Source organism: Prionailurus viverrinus, chromosome E3 (genome assembly GCF_022837055.1).
Source record: "Prionailurus viverrinus isolate Anna chromosome E3, UM_Priviv_1.0, whole genome shotgun sequence".
In the NCBI taxonomy this organism is placed as follows: domain Eukaryota; kingdom Metazoa; phylum Chordata; class Mammalia; order Carnivora; family Felidae; genus Prionailurus; species Prionailurus viverrinus.
The window spans coordinates 20,002,202-20,023,734 of NC_062576.1; the positions used below are offsets into that span (position 1 = coordinate 20,002,202).

Sequence of the window (21,533 nt, forward strand, 5' to 3'; positions counted from 1 at the left end):
CCCACTGTGGCGTTTGTTACAACAGTCTTTCATTTCCTTCGCTTCGTTGTAGAAGTCCGTTTGCCCTGGGTTTTCTGTTTCCTATAAAAAGACTTGATCAACCCAGGCTCTTTTTAACGTGGCTGACGCTTTATCACACTTAGGATCTTCATGGCTGAGAAAGCCACTGTTCCGTGTGGGCGGCAGGGGTGGGGGTGGGGGGCAAAGCTTTGACTCCTCTAGATTTCTCTAGACGTCAGACTTTCAACGGGTATTTGCCGGATCCTCCTCGCCCTGTGCCAGGCACTGAGGTGCCCACCCTCACAAAACGTTTTGTCCTCACAGCAGCCCATGGCTGTGGACTATTTACCCCGTGTGACAGCGACACCCCACGCAGGATCGGAGAGCTTAAGAGGCTGGCCTCAGGTCACATGCCGTCTAGATCATGGTTGCAGACTCAGAGCCAGACTCCGGTCTAGGCCCGGGCAGGGGGCGGGGGGGGGGTGGGGGGGGCGGGTTTCTGCCGTCACAGGAGTTTGACATGTGGCTCTCAGAGGGCTTTGAGTTAAGTCCTCATCGGCCAAGCGGAGGGTGGGTGACCGCTGTGCTGAAGAATCACAAGAGAGGCTGGACTCAACGAGGACAAACATCACCTTTTGCAGTTAACTGATTATATCCTTAACGTTTTCATTCTGCGTAACCTCCATAACGATAATTCCCCTCCTTTGATACTACTGCTCTGTGCCGATATATCATACCTTCCCGATTAACTCCGTTATCATGAGACGTTTATGTTATTTCCGGTTCTTTTTTTTTTTTTTCCTCATTCTTCCCTACTTCCAATCATTCTGCAACAGACATCTTCGCGCCTATAGCTTTTTCTCGCTGTGGAGTGATTTCCTGAGGGGGTGGGGAAGCGGGATCGCTGGGCTGGGAGGACATTAAGTATTTCTGCGGCTCTTCTTAAACCCGGTCTTTGGGCTTTTCAAGAGAGTTCCTTCCACCCGTTCCTATTGCTGCCAGCTGGGTAAGCCTGCTGTAACCCTGCAAGTCCAGAGCCTATCATCGAAAATAATCTGCAAACTCAGATATCAAATAGGACATTAAGGTTGCTCGAATCTGCATTCCTTTTTAAATTTTTTATGTTTATTTTATTTTGAGAGAGAGAGCGCGCACGCCAGTAGGAGAGGGGCATAAAGAGAGGGAGACACAGAATCCGAAGCAGGCTCCAGGCTCTGACCTGTCAGCACAGAGCCCGATGCAGGCCTCGAACTCATGAACCGTGAGATCATGACCTGAGCTGAAATCAGATGCTTAACCCACTGAGCCACCCAGGCGCCCCTGAATCTGCATTTCTGGATTACCAGCGATGTTGGACATTTTCCTGTGGGTTTACATGCTATTTTATATTTTGCCTTTTGTGTGGACAGGCTCCTCTCTGCTGCAGCATTTAGTGCCATCACATGTACATCTGGGTGCTGGGCAGGAGGAGGATGGAGACTCGGGCAGAGAGAGGTGAAGTTTACCACTGTGGTAGCCATCCCCCCCCCCCCCCCCCGCCCTGCAGAGAGATAATTGCCCCGAGGGGCCCTTCCTCCCTGCCCTTTCGCGCGAGATGCTGGATGCATCTGGAAACCCCCAGAAGCCGAGCATCTCACCTCTGGATCCGGCACTGGCTCCTCTGTCGGTGAAACAGCCCTGCTGAGGCGGACAGAGTCGCTTTCGATGGCCTGGAGGACTTTCAGAAGCCTTTGCTGTTGTCTGAAATGTGATTTGGTTTCAGCAAACGGGTGGTAACAGATGGTATGCAACAGAGAGCGTGCCCGTCAGGGCCCCGCACTGGCTTTTCTATTTCAGAAGAAGCGGCGGTTTGAGGAGAGAGTACCCGCCCCGCACGCGGTTCAAAGGCGCACACAGGCTGTTTCCCCCCTTTATCATAACCACACAATTCGTGATCAAAGAAGAGGAAATCGGGGCAAGGCAGCCCGCAGACTCCCTCGGCTGGGCAGGGGCTGGAGCAGCGGGGTGGCAAAGGACAGCAGGCGGGCGGAATCCAGTCCGCAGCCTGAGAGCTCAGCATGGTTTTTACCTTTTGAAGGGTTGTTAAGACAAACAAACAAACAAAAAGTGAAAAGCCCTACTCACTAGGGCATTCGCTGTGTGGCCCTTTGCTAAACACACGTTTGCCACTCCCGGCCTAGAGACTCACTTTGTACCTCTTGCTTCTGAGGATGCGGGCGTTCCCAGCTCAGCAGAGTGTGGTTTGCAAATGCACCCCACGCGTGTGCGGTTTAAGGCTGCGGAGCCGCAAGACCCCGGAGCACCAAGGATCTTGAGGGTGGAAAATGCGGCTCCCGGTGGGGGGGGTGTGTGCTGCCTATAAACAGGACCGCATCGGGTGTGAGGTCGCCTCTGGCACCAGGCCGTGGGCGCAAGGGGGACCAGCGAGGGCTTACTTATGGCCACAGTGATGCACGGCCATGGTTTCCAGGCTCTGGGGTCTGTAGACTCCTAGAGGGATGGCTGGAATGGCCTGTTCAGAGTTTTTCTGCAAATCGGGGGAAGGAAACTCCTCTGCGGTGGACACAGACCCGGAGGGTGCACAGCTTGGCCCGGAAATTCCTCTTTCGTGCAGTGGAGAAAAAGCCCTCGTCCCTCTCCGGGCTGCTGCGGTCCCCGGCGGGGGCCCCAGCTTAGTGCCCAGCACGCCAGCTGGATTTCGGCCCCCCTTGCCCCTCAGACAGGCACGGGCCTTCTGCATAGACCACAGCGCGTGCAGCCCCACATGCCGGCCGGGGCAGCGGGGCTGTGGGCCACGCTCACCCTCCACCCCCCAGGCCAGCACCCTCTTCTGCATGGCGTACTTCTGGGGAGGCCTCTGAGGAGGATGAAGTCTTACACCGGGCTGGACCGAATCCAACAGGCGTAGACACGTTTGCCGGGAACACATCGAGTCCGTTCCGGGCTTTCGGGCTGGAGGGGGAGGGAGGCTAGAGTGCCAGGGGGCAGTTTTACGGGGTCTGAAAGAACACAGGAGGAGCAAAGCAAAACCTCAGCTAACGAGATCCTCATGGCTGCACTGCTGTGGGGCTCTCGGCTGTGTTTGGAAGCAGGCTCGGTACCTACCTGCTCCCCAGCAGGCCGATTCTGTCAATGGCTTCACGGACGACTGTGGTTCCCCCCGTGGCCCTGCACGGCTCCTGCGGGCTGGTCCTGCCGGTCGCCTCAGGGGTAGGAAGTGGCTGAGGACGGAGAAGCTTATTAGACAGGAGGAGGGAACAGGAATGAGCATAACAGCCTTTTCCCTGGGCTGATTAGATCCAGGATCCCTCCCCGCCCCACCTCCACCGGGGGCCATGATCTTTGCAAAGAGACAGACACGTCAGTTTCTTCTGATCCGGGAGGTCCCAGGAAGCAATCTCTTCAATCAGCTAAGGCAAACATTTTCTCTCCTCAAAGTCTTTCCCCAGCTCAACCATACCCCTGCTCTGTTTGCTACAAAGTAACCAGACTCCATGGAGCATTCCAGTAACATCCTTAGGGCCCTTTCATTTTTAATCCTCCTTCTCTTACATTTGTCATCTAAACTAGACACGTGCTCTGCTCTCTATCCGCAAGTGAGTTTAGTCGCCGGCAGCTCGGTGGGTTGGGGGTGGGGGGTGGTCAGGTCATCCAGAAATCCCCGGCCGTGCGGCGGGCAGGGCCGCAGACTGGTCAGAAATGTCAGCTGGCAATGGCTCAGGATGACCGGGAAATAGAGACCAAGCAGGAGGGACGCATAAAGAAAACCACTATGGTGCTCTGGCGTCCTGCCCTGCCTGCCGCCCTCTCCCGTGGGCGCTTTCTCCTCCCCTCCTGGCCTCACTCTCTACCCCCTACCTTCTTGTGTCCCCCTTGTGTTCCCTCTTCCCCCCACCAGTCAGGCTTCTGTCTTCCCGCTCCTGGGTCAGGCTGGGCTCATTCCCACTTCAGAGGGTCTCCTGTTGCTTCCACCTGGACTGCTGTCCCCTGTTGTCGGCTCATTCCCTAAGAGACGGGGCTCAGCTCAAACGGCACCTTCCCAGGGGCTCCCTTGGACCACACTTTCGGAGGCAGCAACCATCTATGATCTTTTACTGTCATCTCTCTCTGAAAGCACCTTGTTTATTTATGGCTTTACTTGATTGTTTTCTGGAAGTTCCACGAGGCCAGGGGCTAATCTGACCTGATTTAGCCACTCTGTATTCTAAGCACAGGGCACAGACCTGTGCACAATCTAACAAAGACGTTTCTGGGTGTCCCATTAATAATTCATGGGTCCCCCTTGTGTCTATTTGCAGGGGCTGTCTTGGCTGAGATAGGTCTGAGTGACCTAGTAGATACAGACGTTATTTATTTATTCAGGATACTAAGATCTGTTTTTGCGTTGTCTTGTCGGGAAACCAAAACGTAACAAGGAGCTGGAGTCCCCAGGCCTGGGTGAATCCCGGCTTCCACTCGTAACCTCGGGCAAGCTGTGCCAGCCCGGGTCTCCCCATCTGTGAAATGGGCAGGACAGCTGCCCAGGGAACACAGTGAGTGTCTGCTGGGACCACGTAGGGAAAGCCCTGTGGAGGCCGCCGGGTGCCGTGGGGCACAGTGGGCACCGGGGTTTGCTGTGCTCGGGCCTTCACCAACCTCAGCGCTCTCTTCCTTCCCCTTCAGTAGACTGGTCCACGATTTTGCTGGTGGTCCCTCCGTGTCCTGGAATGAGGTAATCACACGATCTGAGGTCACAACAAAGCCAGGCACTGTTGACTCCTCACTAATAGATGAGGGCACAGAGGCACGGGGGCTGTCTCGAGATCCTAGAGACACAAATGTCAGGGGCAGGGGGGCCCGGGGTGGCTCAGTCCGTTGAAAGCCCGACTCTTGATTTCAGCTCAGGTCATGATCTCACGGTCATGAGATCGAGCCCCGCATCGGGCTCTGTGCTGACGGTGCAGAGCCTGCTTGGGATTCTCTCTCTCCCTCTCTGCCCCTGCTCTGCTCGTGCTCTCTCACACACACAAAGTAAATAAATAAACTTTAAAAAAAGTTGTCAGAGGCAAAGGAGTGAGCTTGAGGAAGACGGACAATAGGGTGCTGCTCGATGAACGCCCCAGAGGGCAGCCCCGAACAGAGCCTGGGGAGAAACCGGTGGTGTGGACGGGGCCCCAGGCCTGTGGGCAGGCACACCTCTGCGCCTTCCAAAGACATGACCTGAGTGAGCCACCTTGCTCTCTGGGTGCCATCAGTCACATCTAGGAAATGGGGCGATGAGACCAGGCCTGCCTGTTTCTGGCCTACTGGGGGCAACGGGTAGGACAAACTACGATAAAGGGCTTCGGCCGGGGAGGCCGTTTCTCGGCTTCTGAGAAAGGATGTGTGCTCGGGGGCGTGTCCACAGCCTCCAGCTCCCGAAGGGTCCCTACTCCGCCCCACCATGTAGCTTCCTGCTTCTTGCTCAAAGCTGAAGGCAGTGGGCACCAACCCAAACCCCCGCAGGGCCATGGAGGTCTCCTGAACAGGTGCAGTGGGTCAGGGGCAGGACAACAGGAGGTGCTGAGGGCGGCGGAGGCCCGAGCGGCTCACGCTCTGGGGAATGAGGTCTTTCCGGAGAAGCCGGGGCTCTTGTCTACTCTATTCTTTCCCTCAGCCACCAGTTTGCAACCCTGGGCTGAGGTTTCCAGGGCTCGCCGGGAGGTCGGCAAGGATCAGAGGCAAACAGGCATTCCCCTTTGGCCTTCGGAAATAAACAAAGAATGGAAGGAAGGTGACGAAATGGGCACTTGGGTAGGTCAGTGAGCGACTGCGCATCCAGCAGCGGACGAGCAGCTAGTCTGAGGTCAGGGACGCCCACAACGTCTCTCTCCTCACCGCGTGCTCTTTGCAAATGCTGCTCAGACACCACCGGGTCCCTGAGTAGCCTCCTGTGTCGTCCCTCCCCTGCGCCCCAGAACGCACCTGCAGCGGGCTGCTGGGGGCCTCCCCCTTTCTGCTGAGGAGCGCCCTCTGCAGGGCTTCGTTCTCCACCTGGATGGCCCTGAGCACAGCCGAGGCATCTTCCTCTCGGTCCTCAGCCTCGCGCACGGGTTTCCGGGTTGCTGATAGGGGTCTCTCTCGTCGGCTCCCGGGTCCTGCAGGCAGAAAACAGGGGGTGCTCCTTTATATATGTATTATGTTATTGCATTCTCGGAGTGCAGCTCAAAAATCTATTAGACCCAAATTGAGAAGCACTCTATAAAACAACTGGCCTGTACTCTCCAAGAATGTCAAGGTCACGAAAGACAAAGAAAGCCTGGAGAGCTGTTCCAAATGAAAGGAGACTGGGCAGACATGGCAACAGAAGGCAGTGGCGATCCTGGCACTGGATCCCGGGTGGGAAAACACTGCCATAAAGGACATTATGGCAGCAAGGGGAGAAATCCCAGTACAGTTTGCAGTTTAGATAACGGTATTATATTAATGCTAAATATTCAGAATTCCCTAAGTGTAACTGTGGTAATGTAAAATGAATGAATGCCCCTAGTCTTAGGAGCTACACGGTGCAGTGTTCAGGGGTAAAAGGGGCCATCTCAGATGGTTAAAAAGCACACACACACACACACACACACACACACACAGGCACAGAGAGTACAAATATAAATCAACTAGGACAAGGGGTGCCTGGCTGGTTCGGTAGGAAGAGCCTGCAACTCTTTTTTTTTTTTTAATTTTTTTTTTCAACGTTTATTTATTTTTTGGGACAGAAAGAGACAGAGCATGAACGGGGGAGGGGCAGAGAGAGAGGGAGACACAGAATCGGAAACAGGCTCCAGGCTCTGAGCCATCAGCCCAGAGCCCGACTCGGGGCTCGAACTCCCGGATCTCGAGATCGTGACCTGGCTGAAGTCGGACGCTTAACCGACTGCGCCACCCAGGCGCACCAAGAGCCTGCAACTCTTGAGTCACTAGTCGTGAATCCAAGCCCCACGACGGGCCTAGAGCTTACTAAGAGAAAAAAAAAAAAAAAATCAAATCAACCGATCAATCAGTCAATTAACTGGGACAAAATGTTAACAACCAGTGAGTCGGGTTGGAGGATATATGGAGTGTCGTTTGTACATCCTTGCAACTTGAAGAGTGAAATCGCACCTAAGTAAAAGTTGTAAAAAAAAAAAAAATTAACCCTCGCACAAAGTACCTATAAGCGAGAACATATGCTATCATGGAGACAGACGGGCATTTTGGAGTGTTTTGCTTTATTCTGTCTTGTTTTTCCACGGGTAACAAGAATTGCAAAGAATGTACATCTTAGTTGGAGAAAAAAATATTGCGAAGCTGGGGTCGATTCCAGAAGTTCCAAGGAAAGGACAATCAGCTTGCCACAGTGTAAAGCGACATATGCTAACAGCACCCCGTGAGACTGGCCGGATGAAATAAATTCCGGGATACCCACCTAACAAGTACTTTGGAGCATAAAAAGAAACACATACTCAACTATCTGAAGATGGAATGAGATGATGGCCTGAACTTGCTTCCTAATCATCTGGGCACTGGCTGGGGATGTAGACGAAATGACACTGGCCACCAATTCATGATTGCCAAGGTCAGGTAATGGACACAACCGAGTCCCCATGACATCCTCCCAGTCACTTACGTGTGGACTCTTTCAATATTAAACAAACAAACAAACAAAAATCTCCATTTAAAAACAGAACTCAAGATGTTTCTATTGGAATGCTTAAAGATGCTTCTACCTGTGAATTTCATCCCCTTGGCAAATATTTATTGAGTGCCGCTGTGTCAGGCTCTGTCCTCGGCACTGGGGACACAGCAGTGACCAGACAGATCAAGAACCTCGCCCTTGTATAGTAAGACAACAAGCCGGAGAATAAGAAACAAAACAGAGTGTTAGACGTCAGAAAATGCTGTGGAAAAACAGGCAAAGCAGAACAGAGTGGGGCTGGAGGGTGGTGCTGTGCTCCAGGCACCAGTGAGGTGAGACCTGTGTGTGCTTTGTTACTGGAGCACCAAGGTGCAGCCAGGGAAACGGGTTCAGGAGGCCTAAGTGGGGGTGGTAGGGCCAGGTCACCCAGGGCCTTGCTCCGAGTGAAATGGGGAGCCACTGCAGGTTCTAGGGCAAGGGAGTGCTTGACCTGACTTAGGCGCTGAGTGGGGGACAGACTGAATGAAGGGAGGTGGAGGTGACAGCAGGGAGACCAGGCAGTGGCAGAGGCGGGACACAGGCTGCTCAGATCCCGCGGACATAGTAAAGACAGGACCCAGGGATGTGGCTGGGGGAGAGGAACAGTTGAGCTGGGAAGGCTGTGGGTGGAGCAGGTTTGGGAGCAGAGAGCAGGGGCTCAGTTCGGACAGATTGGGTCCAAGATGTGATTCTGGCATCGGAGCGGAGCCGTCGGGTTGCGCGAACGCACCGTGCTGGAGACAGATGTGAATTCAACAGCACCGACTGGACCGCATCATTTAAGTGATGTCAAAGATAACCAAGTGGGAATTCACAGGTACGACCTCTTGGGATGCATAAAATAGCATCCCTCCATCTTTACGACCTTGGTAAACCATCCGGGTGGAGCACTGGGGGTTCCTGTTGGAGCGCGTGACCCTTCTGCTATGTTGTGTTACAGAACGTGGGGTCTGAAGCAGAGTTCTGGAAGCGACATCCAGAATGGCACTGGGAGGAGAGGCACGGAAACCCAGCAGCTCCGCTGGGCTGGCTTCCAGGACGGCCGGGCACTGGGTTGATGGGAGGCCGTGGGTTTTTATGGAAAAGCTAAACTAACATGAACAGTATCAGTTTCCACCAGGCACCCAGGGAGTGGCTGTGAATTTGAATGCCCTGGGCCGGGGACCACAGCCCAGCTCCAGCCAGCACCTACCATATAGGGCTACACTCCTTTTTTTAAATTTTTTAATGTTTACTTATTTTTTAGAGAGAGAGAGAGAGAGAGAGAGACAGAGACAGAGACAGAGACAGAGAGTGAGCGGGGGAGGGGCAGAGAGAGAGGGAGACACCGAATCCAAAACAGGCTCCTGGCTCTGAGCTGTCAGCACAGAGCCCGACGCGGGGCTCAAACCCACAGACCGTGACATCATGACCCGAGCTGAGGTTGGACACTTGACCGACTGAGCCACCCAGGCGCCCCCATGTAGGTCTACACGCTTAGCGTCGCCTTTTTTTTCCCCCCAAGAAAAGCTAGAATCAGAAATCTATGTGAAATCCCCTGAATTTTACCTGTTCATGACATAGCCTGGTTTTTAAGACACCTTATGAAGGCCAACAGAACCCAAGGGGCTGGCCTACCCCAAGGCCACGACAAGTCCAAGCTGCTCTCCCACGAGGGTCAAGAGCACCCAAAGGAACCTCGCATGGCTGCAGATGGCCGGCCTGGGCCATAAACAGCAAGTGGGTCATTTTCTGCCTTTGGCGTACTGTCCCCTCATCATTGCCCCGACGCCGCTCCTCAGGACAGGAAGGTAAGGGGCTGCTGGATAAGTGACCCGGGATTCTGCTCACCCCAGTCGAGGCTGCTTTATGGTCTCCCCTGGTTGCCCTTCTTCCCAGCGACCCAAACACCGAGCAGAAAGAACGCAAGGGCTGGTAGCAGCTAGGGCTTAAGATGCTGATGGGGGTGGGGATCCTTGATGGGGGTGTGGAAATGCCCCCTTGGGGGGACGCAGGGGGCCTCGCGGGGCTCGGGTCCTGGAAGCAGCTGGGGGGAGGGGACTCGGTCTTGAGTTACACCGAAGCTAGAACTGAAAAATCCACACGGTCGCCCCAAGGGTGGCTGAAGCGGAAATGGGTTCCCGCAAGGCAAACGCATGAATGACGCAGGCTCTCGACCTTCGCTAGGCTGTGGAACGACACGCTGCTCTGGTAGAACAGCACAGCCCTGCCTCAGAGCGCACAGTCGTGGCGCAGGGACAGACACGGATCACGCAGGTGCACCGCGGACCTACCGGCAGGTGGGGGACAAGTGGCAGGGTAAAGGCTGGAGAGGATTGAGGGAGTGGACACTATTTGAGGCACCTGGTGAGGGAAGGCCACATCTGAGCGGAGACCTAAGGGCAGTGAGCCCTGTGAATACCCCTATGGCGGAGGGGGGGGGGAGGGGGGTTGCTCCTGGCCAGGGAACAACAGGTGCCAAGGCCCTGAGGTGGGCTGGGCTTGGGGGTTGGGTTCTCATGCAGCCCCGAGGCCATGTCAGCCCAACGGGCCTCAAGCTACAAGCCGGGTGACTGGCACGATGATTTTTGTCAAAGGAACGTACGGAAAGTCGTTTCGACCCCAGAGCTTGTCGGTCTCGGTATTTGCGAAGAGCACCAAAGCAATGCCGTTTCCTCCATCAGCTGCAGTGCAGCAGAGCTAAAAAATTCAAGGCCCCTTCAGATGCTCTAGAGGATTCTATAAATAAGGGACCAAGGTCTATAAATAAGAGACAAGTGTGCCCAGGCTCTAACAGTGGGGGTGAGAACCCCCACGTTGGTGGAAGGCTCAGGCAGCACCAAGACCAGCAGAACAAATCTCCTTCTCCATTTCCTGCACGGAGCGCTTATAAAGTCGGTCTACGAGGAGCTGTGTGGTGCCCCTGCCTTGTTACTGTCTTTACGTGCGCAGGTGGCCCGTCCTCTCGTGCCTCAGTGGTCTGGGGCTGGGGAGGAACGGTGCACCCGAGTCTAACCCTCTGCCCTCGGTCGCTGCACCCCTGTGCTCGCCTCTTCTTGGAAAAGCATATCGAGGACGGCGTGTTCTTCCAGTGGGGTCCAGTTCTGCCTACACAAACGCTTCTGCCCCAAGCGAATTTCACTGGGGAGGGAATGCTCCCCTGGCAACAGGATCATCTCCGGCTGCCTGTGCCCTCTGAGTCCTATTATGCTAAGAAGACGCTTTGAAAAATGAAATCACCCTCTTCCCGAGTGAAGGTCAACCCTGCAGCTCCGTTCCCAGAGCTTTCCCCGCCCGTGGTTTCCGAGAGACGTCTGCACACGGTGCCGGCGTCCTCCTGAACCCCATTTCTGCTGACCAGCTTGTGTTTACGGTGCATTTCCTCACGACACACGAGGCGACCACCTTTTAACTCGTTTTGACGCTCTCATCGCTCACTTGGGTGAGCCAGCTTCGCACCAGCCTGAACCCCACAGGGGGGTGGATTTATTTTCATCACACACCTAGAGAATGGCAGATTTATTCACACAATAAATTTGTGCCACCAGCAGGAACCAAATTGCACATTTTAATTTATCCCACACTGCTCTTTTCTGGTGGAAAACCATCCCTCTTCTGGTCACTTCACTTTCTCTTCCCTTCACCGAAATTTGCCTTTTTTTTCTCTCTTACAGAGAAACAAAGAGCATATCAACATGGGAGATTTACCACGAATACAACACATGTCACAAAAGAAGACAGGGGGATGCGGGGCTCCCGGTGGACTCACGAGCCAGGTAACTTGCTCCCATCTGCCAGCCGGGACTCCAAAAAACGCAAAGTCAGAGTCTCTGCAAAATTATCCCTTACCGCATGTGTGGGACCTTTGAGGTCGCCTGGGAATCCACTGGAAGGGCAGATACTACATCTGAGAATAACAAGGGTCTATCGTAAAGATCATAAGCCAGCAGCCCACAGGCCAAAACCACCTGCAGATGTGTGTCGTGTGACTTTTACTATTTTTTTTATTGGAAATAGATGCTAAGCTTTTTTTTTTTCTTTTTTTTTTTTTTAAAGAGGAAATCCACCTGATAATTAGAATTCCTGGAGTTTCTTGAAAAATCATAGGAACACAGGGTGCCTGGGTGGTTCTGTCAGTTAAGCATCCGACTTGGTTTTGGCCCAGGTCATGATCTCATGGTTTGGGGGTTCAAGACCTACATCAGGCTCTACACTGACAGCTGCAGAGCCTGCCTGGGGTTCTCCGTCTCCCTCGGTCTCTGCCCCTCCCCCACTCACTCTCTCTCTCTCTCTCTCTCTCTCTCTCTCTCTCTAAATAAATAAACATTTAAAAAAAAAATCCTATGATCTGGGAACCTCTGACCAGTCGGCTTTCCCATGTGGGGATGATATGCTGGAGTTGGGTAGTGGGGCCCGCTTTAGACGGGTTATAAGCCCTCTGGGTTCTACGGGGCACCCCTACTCCCTATGGTCACATGACCATCAGCTTGGAGACTGTGCACTTACTTGCGTGGCAAAAGGTCCAGGGAAACAGCTGACTTAGCCCTGTTTTGTCCTGAGATGCCCACACTCATCCCTAAACTCCTGAGACCGGGTGGCTTAGCTGGCTAAGTGCTGGACTTTGGCTCAGGTCATGATCTCACAATTCGTGAGTTCGAGCCCCACATCAGTCTCTGCTGTCAGTGCATAGCCCGTTTTGGATCCTCTGTCTCCCTCTCTCTCTGTCCCTCCCCTGTGCTCTCTCTTTTTCTCTCTCAAAAATAGCAAATAAGCATTAAAAAAAATAAAACAAAATAACATCCTGAGATGCCCACACTCGCCTCTAAAATTCAACTGGCAGGTGGGAAGGGGGGCTACACCCGGCACAATGGTCTACACCTGAGTACTCAACCCTCCATGCAGCTGACGACAGCACAGCCTCACCAGGCCACACGCTTCCCATGGCCTAAGAGGCTGTGACCAGTGTCCACTAACTCCTCCCCTCCCTGGCCCCCCGATGCAACATCACTCACCGAGGGGTGGAGTCTATTTCTCCAGCTGGGCTCAGCTTGGTGACTTTCTTTGGCCAACAGACCACTGGACAGTCAAGACCAAGCAGAGTCTGCAAAAAGCACTTACACGGGGGCGCCCGGGTGGCTCAGTCGGTCAAGCGTCCAACTTCAGCTCAGGTCATGATCTCGAGGTCCGTGAGTTCGAGCCCCGTGTCAGGCTCGGTGCTGGCAGCTCAGAGCCTGGAACCTGCTTCAGATTCCGTGTCTCTCTCTCTCTCTCTCTCTCTCTCTCTCTGCCCCTCCCCCACCCATGCTCTGTCACGCGAGGGACTGGCTGTCCGAGACCATCCAGCCCAGGCGGCCACCAGCTCCCTCTGGAGCCACCCAGCCCGTCTGAGCAAAAAAGGGCTGTTGTTTCAGACCACCGCATTTTGGGGTAGTTTGTTGGGCGGCTATAAATAGCTGATACACATGGATTGTCAAGGCCTGTGTTCTTCTGTCTCGAGAGTGTCTCCGGGCCTCTCCATTGGCAGGTGCTGTCTGTGACTCGAACACTCATCATGTTACTGCCCCGGGAATGCACGTGGTTTCCGAGGAAGGCAATGAGGGCTCCCCGCGCCACCCTGACTACGTGACTCCGCTCCTTCCTCCGGGATCATAATAGCCCTTCGCTCCACGCCCTGCCTCTGGAGCATCTTTAGCAAAATGTCCTCGGTGCTTAATTTGCACATGAAATGAAGAACAGTTTGCTTTTGTCTTTCCTGTAAGGGGAACACCATCACAACGCCCATGTTTTCTTCGGGGGGAACCAGCCCTTCCCCTCTCTTCTCAGGCTACAGAGTTTGGACGGATCTGACCCTGCTCCTCGCCCAGCCTTTCCCTGTGACCACGGAGACTGGAGATTCGTTCAGGGGAGAGCTGGTTCCTGGGCTCTGCTGAATTATTAGCAAAGGAGCAGTTCCTTTCTCTAGGGCTGCTGGGCCAGCAAAAAGAGAGCCTAGAGGCCCTGGGGGCCATCCGTGGGCCATGCCTGAGACTAGAGATGTGGTTCTCAAAGTGTGATCCCGGGATCGGTAACCTCAGCATCATCAGAATTTGTTACGGGATCAAAATACTTAGGCTCCAAGATGCACCGAAGTAGAAACTGGGGCTGGGTCCAACCATCCGTGTTTTCATTTGCTTGGCAAAGAATTCTGATGCACATTCCAAGTTTGAGACCCTGCTGGACTGGAGGAGAGAGGAGCTAAGTGATGAAGAAACAGCTTCCTGGTGATATCATCCGGGCACCTAGATCCCACCATGCCTGACGCCAGTTCTATAGTCCTGGACTCTCCAGGTCTGTGAGCAATACATTTTCCTTTGTTGCTTTAGCCAGTTTGGGTTTCTGTCACTTGCTATTAATAATGAACACGGACTAACTACTAACTATAAGACTCTGGACTTCGGCAGAGTGGTCTTTCTGCTGCTGGTACCTGACAGAAATGCTAAGTACAGGGCTGTCAGGGTCCTCTAATTCAATCACACTGAGGGTGTTACTTTATTTCTACGGTTGGCAGCTTGTCTGAGAAAAGTGGTTCAGATATATCACTTCCCTAGAGCATTCTGACAACTTTGACAGTAAACTTTGTGCATTAAAGACTAATGTTCTTTCACCCTCAATAGGACAACAGGTCTCTGGAAGTCTCCTGGGTAGAGATGGGAGTAACACAGGACATGAGGTCCCTTCATTAGAACCAGGACAGTTACAGTGACAGAGGGGAATAAGCTCTCATGCATCATACGCACATTTAATTGACACAAATTCAATTTTATGACCTTGGCCAAAAGAAAAGGGGCAAGGGGAGAAAAGGCAATAGGTTGTACTTCTGGTAATGTTAATCCGGACCCAACGCTTCCTTAGAGCACAGCTAGAAAAGCTGGCCCAAGTGTTATACAAACCTGATTGAAAAAAAAGACATTTGTTGGAAGGCATGGAGAATGAACAGGGCTGTGAGGGACTACAGGAGAATGAACAGGGCCAAAAGAAGGCAGGAGAAGGAAACCCAGAGGGGTGAACCCACAAGGAGCTGTTGACTCTTGAGTGAGCCGCTGCTAGCTGGGAGGCTGAGCGGAGCTGGTGACAGACTTGGGGTCACAGCCTGAGAGTCAGGGTGACCTGGCAAAAGCCAGGATGGAAGGGCACAGAAAGGTTAACAACATGGGCAGTCCAGATCGCTACTGTGTAAAATTAAGAATAATAGTGATAATAATGACGATGCCGTCACCTAGCGAGGTTTAAAATCTAGAGAGAATTAAACAGCATGACAATAATAGCATTTAAGTTGGGAGGGGAATAAATGGAGTTACAGAGTTGTGAGGTCCTTTCACTGGGTGAGAAGTGGTAAACTTGCTAATTTAAAGTAGACTCAGGTAAGTCAAGAATGCGTGTCGCAATCTCAGGTGATGACTGGAAGGATAATAAAAGAATGTATAACTAACAAGCTAATAGAGAGAGAAAGGAGGAATAACAGAAAGTAATCAGCTCAAAAGAGGGCAAGAAAGGAGAGAGGAACATAAAACAGGCAGAGCCAATATAAAGCAAACAATACGATAGTAGATTTAAACTCAAGTATATCAGCAATTACATTAAATGTAAATGGACTAAATGTGCCCATTAAAACACGTAGATTGTTAGAGGATAAAAATAAAACCCAATTACATGCTGCTTATGAGAGACAAACTTCAACGTAAGGAAGGAGAGAGTTTCAAAGCAAAGGAGGAAAGAAGATACGCCATGTAAACACTGACCGAAAGAAAGTTGGTGGGCTTTAGGGCAAAGAGCATCACTAGATTGAAAAAGCGACAATGCGGTGATAAAAGGTGCCATTCACCATGGAGATATAAAGAGGCTGATTTGTGCGTGACCCTCAAAAGCCCGCCCCACAAGTACAAAGCATATAAGCAGTCCAGATTGTGCCTGGAAGGGGTGAGATGGTTTGATGTCACTGTCTCGTCAGGAAGTCTCAGGTTCCTTGTGCCTCTGGGGATGTGAACACCCAGCACCCTGAGCACAATGCCAGAGTCTAAAAACACACATTTTCAGGGTGCCTGGGTGACTCAGTTGATTAAGCATCCGACCTGGGCTCAGGTCACGATCTCACAGTTTGTGGGTTCGAGCCCCGCATCGGGCTCTGTGCTGACCGCTCAGAGTCCGGAGCCTGCTTCGGATTCTGTGTCTCCCTCTCTCTCTGCCCCTCCCCTATTCACTCTCCATCTCTCTCTCTCAAAAATAAACAAGCATAAAAAAATTTTTTTAAATAAATAAATCAATAAAAAATAAAAACACAGTTTCACTGCAACCCAGACCCTAGACAGAGCCAACTGGTTCATCTGGGGCTCAGCCAAGGAGCTAGAATTGTTCCCACCCTGGAGGAGAGACGATGCTCTGGGGTTGTCTACATATATACACATACATGCTGCCCTTCAGCATCAGTCTGACAGATTTCCAAGGGTTTCTTTGGCCACCTGCACTTCTGACCTTCAGAACATAATCCCCGTGTGAAAAGTGGCTCCACCGTAATCCCAGCGCGAGGGTGGGGACAATGCCACGGTTTTCAACTTTCCTTTCTTCAAATGTGGCTTATGTAGGGGCCAAATGTATTTGACAGGCTGAGCTCCAAATCTGTTCAAAATGAAGATTCCATTGCCTCAGACACGGTCTTCTTTCGGGGAGTCGATGGGACAAATCGCTCTAAGAACCAAATACCAGAGACAGCGGGTGATCTGACTTTGATGACACACATTTTTTATATGCATCCACGATTCTTTGCCACGGAAGCTCACAGCCACAACTGGACCGCCCTCACGTACCCATTTGCTCACCCCCTGGCTTCATCGTGTTTTCTCTCGTTTTCTCTTCATCCTCACTTCCTCAGGTATGTGTTCGTCTCACGCCACAGGTTATATGTAGTTTGTTAAAGTATGCCAGAACTTTCTGGAGAATGGCCGACGATAGATTGATTAATTAATTAAGCTCTGCTTCTCAAAATGTTGTCCATGAAGGTCTGTGTTACGGGTTGAACTGAGTCCCCATAAAGGATGCTGGGGTCCTAACCCCCGGGCCCTGTCAACGTGACCTTCCTTGGAAATGGGGTTATTTGCAGATAATTGGGTTAATACGAGGTCGCGAGGGTGGACCTTCATCCAATATGAGTGATATCCTTATAAAAAGGGGAAATCTGGACACGTAGACGGATGCCCACGCAGGAGAGCGCCACGTGAAGGTTGGAGTTCCACTGCCCCGAGTCAAGGGACCACCGGGAACTAGAAGGAGTCCCGGCACAGATTCTGGCCTAGAGCCTTCAGAAGGAACACGGCCCCTACTGACACCTTAGTCTTGGACTTCTGGCTTCCAGACCTGTGAGGCGATACATTTCTGCTCTTCAACTCGATCACACTGTGGTATTTTGTTACAGCAGCAACCGTAGGAAACTAAGACGCTATTCAAAATTGTTTTAGTTGATGCACTAAAATTTTGCTCAGCTTGGAGAATATTAACAGTTATATGCTGACATCAATGAGAATTAGAAAAAAAAAAAAGTATCTCCTGTGACTCAGTTCTGTGATTTCAGGCTTGTTTTCGGCTCGGACCGGCCCGACGTGGGTACGTCGTAAGCGAGTCACATTTTAGCGGGCACGCGAAGGGCCATGCGGTGGCGTGGCTATGAAAGCAGACTCTGAAGCCAGGTTTTCAAGCACTGGTTTCGCCACTCGCTGGCTGTGTGACTTTGGACAGACCCCTCAACCTCTCTGTGCCTTGGTCTCCTCTGTGAAATGGTGTTGCTAACAGCATCCGCCGCCCGGGGTGGTTTAGATGATTACACGCAAGATGACATGCGTGTTGTAAAACATGCCGCTTTCGGTTCAGTGCTTTGTAAATGCCGGCTTTTCGCTTTATTACCCAGTCGCGGGACATCTAGTGATCGCGGCACACGCATGAGGGAGGGGAGTCCCAGTGAGCCCAGCAGGACAGACCAGACGTCTGTCTCCTGAAGCTGCGGTTAACGGAGCCAGTTTGGGTGTCGGAGAAACAGCATCACGCGGGATTTACCATCTGCACCCTCCACGTGCTGTTGGCCCTCCAAGAGCTGACGGGGCCCTTATCTCGTCCCCTGGCCCCCCTCTCTCTCTCTCCTTCCCAGCTTCTTGGTCCTTCATCCAACCAAAGCAGATAGATCCAAAACTCACCACGTTTTTCTGACATCTTACAGGTTACATCTGACTCTTCACCCCTGTCGACTACATCTCGAAAGACCTATTTACAAATATGGCCTCTCCAACCCTATCGGCGGCTGTGACCTTGGCATGCCCTTGTCAACATATCACTTCTGCAGTGATTCCCTTTCCACGTCTACCTTCCTCGGGTCCCCCCAGTGCAAGCATCTTTCTAGGCTCTGGCTTTTGCCAACAAGTCCCAGGAGCCAGTTTGGTCCTAACTCCGCCCACTGGATTCTGGCTCTTCGTGTGGGTAGGACGCAGACAACTCCACCACCCGCAGCCTCTGTCTGGTTGTGGTTCGGGGTCACTCCCCGCTGAGGCAGGACGCAGATCAGACCCAGCCTTCCTGCAGTGGGCTTAGCACTGAATACTACCTGTCCAGATCCAGCGGCCTGGCTTACTTAGGTCTCCCTTGCTCCCTTGCTAGATCTCAGGACCTGCACCAGCCAAGTGACAAGCCAGGGAGTCCCCCATCACTGCCGGGTCTCGGCTCTGCCGTCCTCTCACGGCAGGCTCCCCACCGCCCAGCTCCTTGCCCTTGGTTGTTCAGGATAAATGGCACAACTAGTCTGATATGCTTACAACAGACTCCTCGGTTGCTGTCAGGAATCCGGCCACTGGTAAGACTCAGAGACGAGCCACCACCTTCCCCATCCTCTAGTCCCACATCCACCCTGGCTCCCGACAAGCCACACTCCATGTGGCAGCCACGGGGACCTTGTTCCAATATAAAGCAGGTCAGTGCCAAGTCCCTCCCCCGGCCCCTGCTCACCTCTGTGGCCCCTCACCCGCCACGCTCTGGCCTCCAGCCTTCTTTCTTATTCTTGAGCCAACTGAGCAGCTCTTTCCTACCTCAGGGCCTTTGCACAGGCTTTCCCTTCTGCAAAGGGCTAGTCCTTGACCTCACCCAGGTCTCAGCTCGTGTCCCCCCTCCTTGGAGAGGCCTCCTCTGACCACGCTGCCAGCCTTGGTGCAGTTGCTGTCTTGGTGGTAGCTGTTACCGCCCATCTTCGTGTTTGTTATCTAGCCCCGCCCGCCGAAATATCAACACCAAGAGAGCAGGAAAAGTGTGTTGCTCACTGGATCACCAGGCCTGGATCAGGGGCCGGCACATAGCGGGTGCTCAGCACACAGGTTTCTGGTGAGGTCAAAAAGACAACAGATGACCTGTTGCCTTACCCAGAACCCCACCCGGGGCTGGGCTGGACTGGACTGGAGCATGCCCCTGACCTGCAGCCCCAGGCCTGGGCCCCACGGCCCAGCCTCCCCTGCTGGCCCGGCCCACGGCCCAGGGCACATTCCCAGGATGCTCGCTGCGAGCCCCGCCTACTGTCCTGACCCCCTAACCCAGGGCTCCTGTGCTGTAATACTGCCTGAGTCACCACCAGGCTTGTCAGGGCCCACCCCCAGGTGCCTGCAAGGCCTCCATGACCAGCCAGCCCGGGGTGGGGGCAGGGGGGAGGGGGGAGGAGCAGCCCGGCACAGCCATCCAGAGCACGAGCCCTGGAGCCTGGGTATGAATCGTGGCTTTGCTGTCCCATTACTCCAGGCAAGTAACTTGTAACTTCCGCGTTCTCAACCTTGGTTTCCCCACCTGTGAAATGGGAGAAGGGGGAAGCACTATCCAGAGGGATTTCCTGGAATTTGCTGCCTGGCACCCACTGCCTCTGCCTCCGGGGACAGCACCAGTGTCTGCTTCACAGAACCACCCCGACTCAAGCCGGGAGCGACAGCAGCTCCAAGGCTTTGCTGGCCTCCGTGGGAACAGTGCCTGATGGCCCTGCTGAGCACTTGTTCTCGGCCAGGTGACCGTGGCCTATCTCTCCAGCTCTTTCATCCTGATAGCAACCCTCAGATGGGGGGGTTCTTCTTCTCCCTGTTTGCAGATCGAAGAATGAGGCCCAGAGAGGTTAAGTAACCTGCCCGAGGTCACAGAGCTAGTGGGTGGTCAGGCTTGCTTTCTGCCAGTGTTGCTGGGCTATGGGCTGCTGGTGGCCATCTCACCACCCTTAAGAGCCTGCCCAGGCACAACGGGCACAAAGAACGTTGAAGTGGAAGATGGGCAGAGGCAGGCTGCTGCTTTTAATCACCTGGATCCAGCTGTGCCTAAAAATCCCACCACCGTCCGACTTTTTAACTACACGGGTTGATGCGGACTCTTTCCCTCAAAGACGCTTTTTCAAAATCACGTTGCTACCTAAAATGCCTTGCTCTGTATTCACGTGGGTTTCGGGCTGTGGTAAGAATTAATCAGATAATGCCTGGGTGCAGCCCTGCCCACGGCCCCTCAGCCAAACCTCTGCCCACAGCTCCGGTGCAGGGCTCCCCCGGCACCGGGGAGGGGTATGTAAGAACCTGGCTCCCTTGCTCCAGGGTGGGGAGCGGAGGTAGGACGCGGATGTCCAGCCCTGCCCGCCCAGAATCCCCCAGCCGGGAGGTGTTCCACTTGCCCAGGGAACTTGTGTGGCATCCCCAGTGTGGACGGAATGCCACAGCGACAGAGATCAGGGCCCCTGGCTCAGACAGACTGTTTGTTTAAGCAAGGCTGGCGGGCTGGAGCTGGATTTTGCCCGGGACACCCCAGGGTTCCAAATCCTGGGGACACCAGGATGCCTTGAATTCTCTGGCATTCACAGAATGCCAGAAACCAGAAGCAAGTGGCTTCCTCAGAGCCACTCCACCGGGGCTTGGGGCCGACACTGGCCACTTCCCAGCCGTGTGACTGATCACCTGCTCTGGGCCTCAGCCCCTCCTCTGTGAAATGGGGACAATCTGTGGGCCTCCCTCAGAGGCTATGTATAAGGATCATAATTTATTACGAATGACATAACAAAGCTGACAGCGGTGGCCGGCTCACAGGAAGTGCTCAATGAACGTGACCTCTCGTCTCCATTAGAAGAGCAACAGGCTGACTTCACCATAACCTCTTTTGTACTATTGGAATTTAGTACCGTTGGCGCGTATCATGATCCATATAAAGTAGAAAATAACAACAATTTAAAAGCAAAACCAAAACTGAAATAGGTTTTCAACTAGAACTACATCTTGGTTATAGAATGAGCAAGTGGCTGTGATGGTCGACTTAATGTGTCTATTTAACTGGGCCACAGGGAGCCCAGATATTTCGTTAGACACTACTCTGGTTTCCGAAAGGCGTTTTGGGATGAGGTTAACGTTTCAGTTGGAGGATGAAGCAGATTACCCTCCATGATGTGGGTGGGCCCCATCCAATCAGTTGAGGGGCCTGGACTGAACAAAAAGGACTGACCCTCTCCCAAGTAAGAGAGAATTCTCCAGAAGACGGCCTCTGGACTTCATCGGCAACTTCGACCCTTCCGGTGCGATGGCCTGTGGAAGACTGGAAGACTGGCTCTTCCTGGTTCTGCTAAGCCAGGCTGCAGATTGGACTTTGACACACACACACACACACACACACACACACACACACACACACTCTCTCTCTCTCTCTCTCTCCCCCTCTCTCTCTCGGTTCTGTTTCTCTGGAGACCTTGACTAACAACACAATTAGGAAAGGTGAGCTCAGGCCTTGACAAAGAGGGTAACACAGCCAAGACTGCTCTATCACGGCATCCCAGTGAGAGTGCCCCGGGCCCAGCCCCAGCCCTGCTCAGAGGCTGCCA

At 53.2% G+C, this 21,533-nt stretch overlaps 1 protein-coding gene across 7 annotated transcripts in view; it reads right to left on the reverse strand.

The window, feature by feature from the left end:
- KATNIP (katanin interacting protein) overlaps positions 1-21,533 on the reverse strand; it is a 195,695-nt gene that overhangs the window by 68,276 nt on the left and 105,886 nt on the right. For all 7 annotated transcript variants that reach the window (XR_007147896.1, XM_047839284.1, XM_047839283.1 and 4 more), the window contains 4 exons: positions 5,944-6,116; positions 4,636-4,701; positions 3,106-3,221; positions 1,638-1,740 (listed from right to left, as the gene is read on the reverse strand). Coding sequence is in view for 6 of the 7 variants with exons in the window: in XM_047839284.1 (XP_047695240.1) it covers positions 1,638-1,740; positions 3,106-3,221; positions 4,636-4,701; positions 5,944-6,116 (458 nt within the window). In the remaining variant the exon portion in view is untranslated. The remainder of the gene's footprint in view (positions 1-1,637; positions 1,741-3,105; positions 3,222-4,635; positions 4,702-5,943; positions 6,117-21,533) is intronic.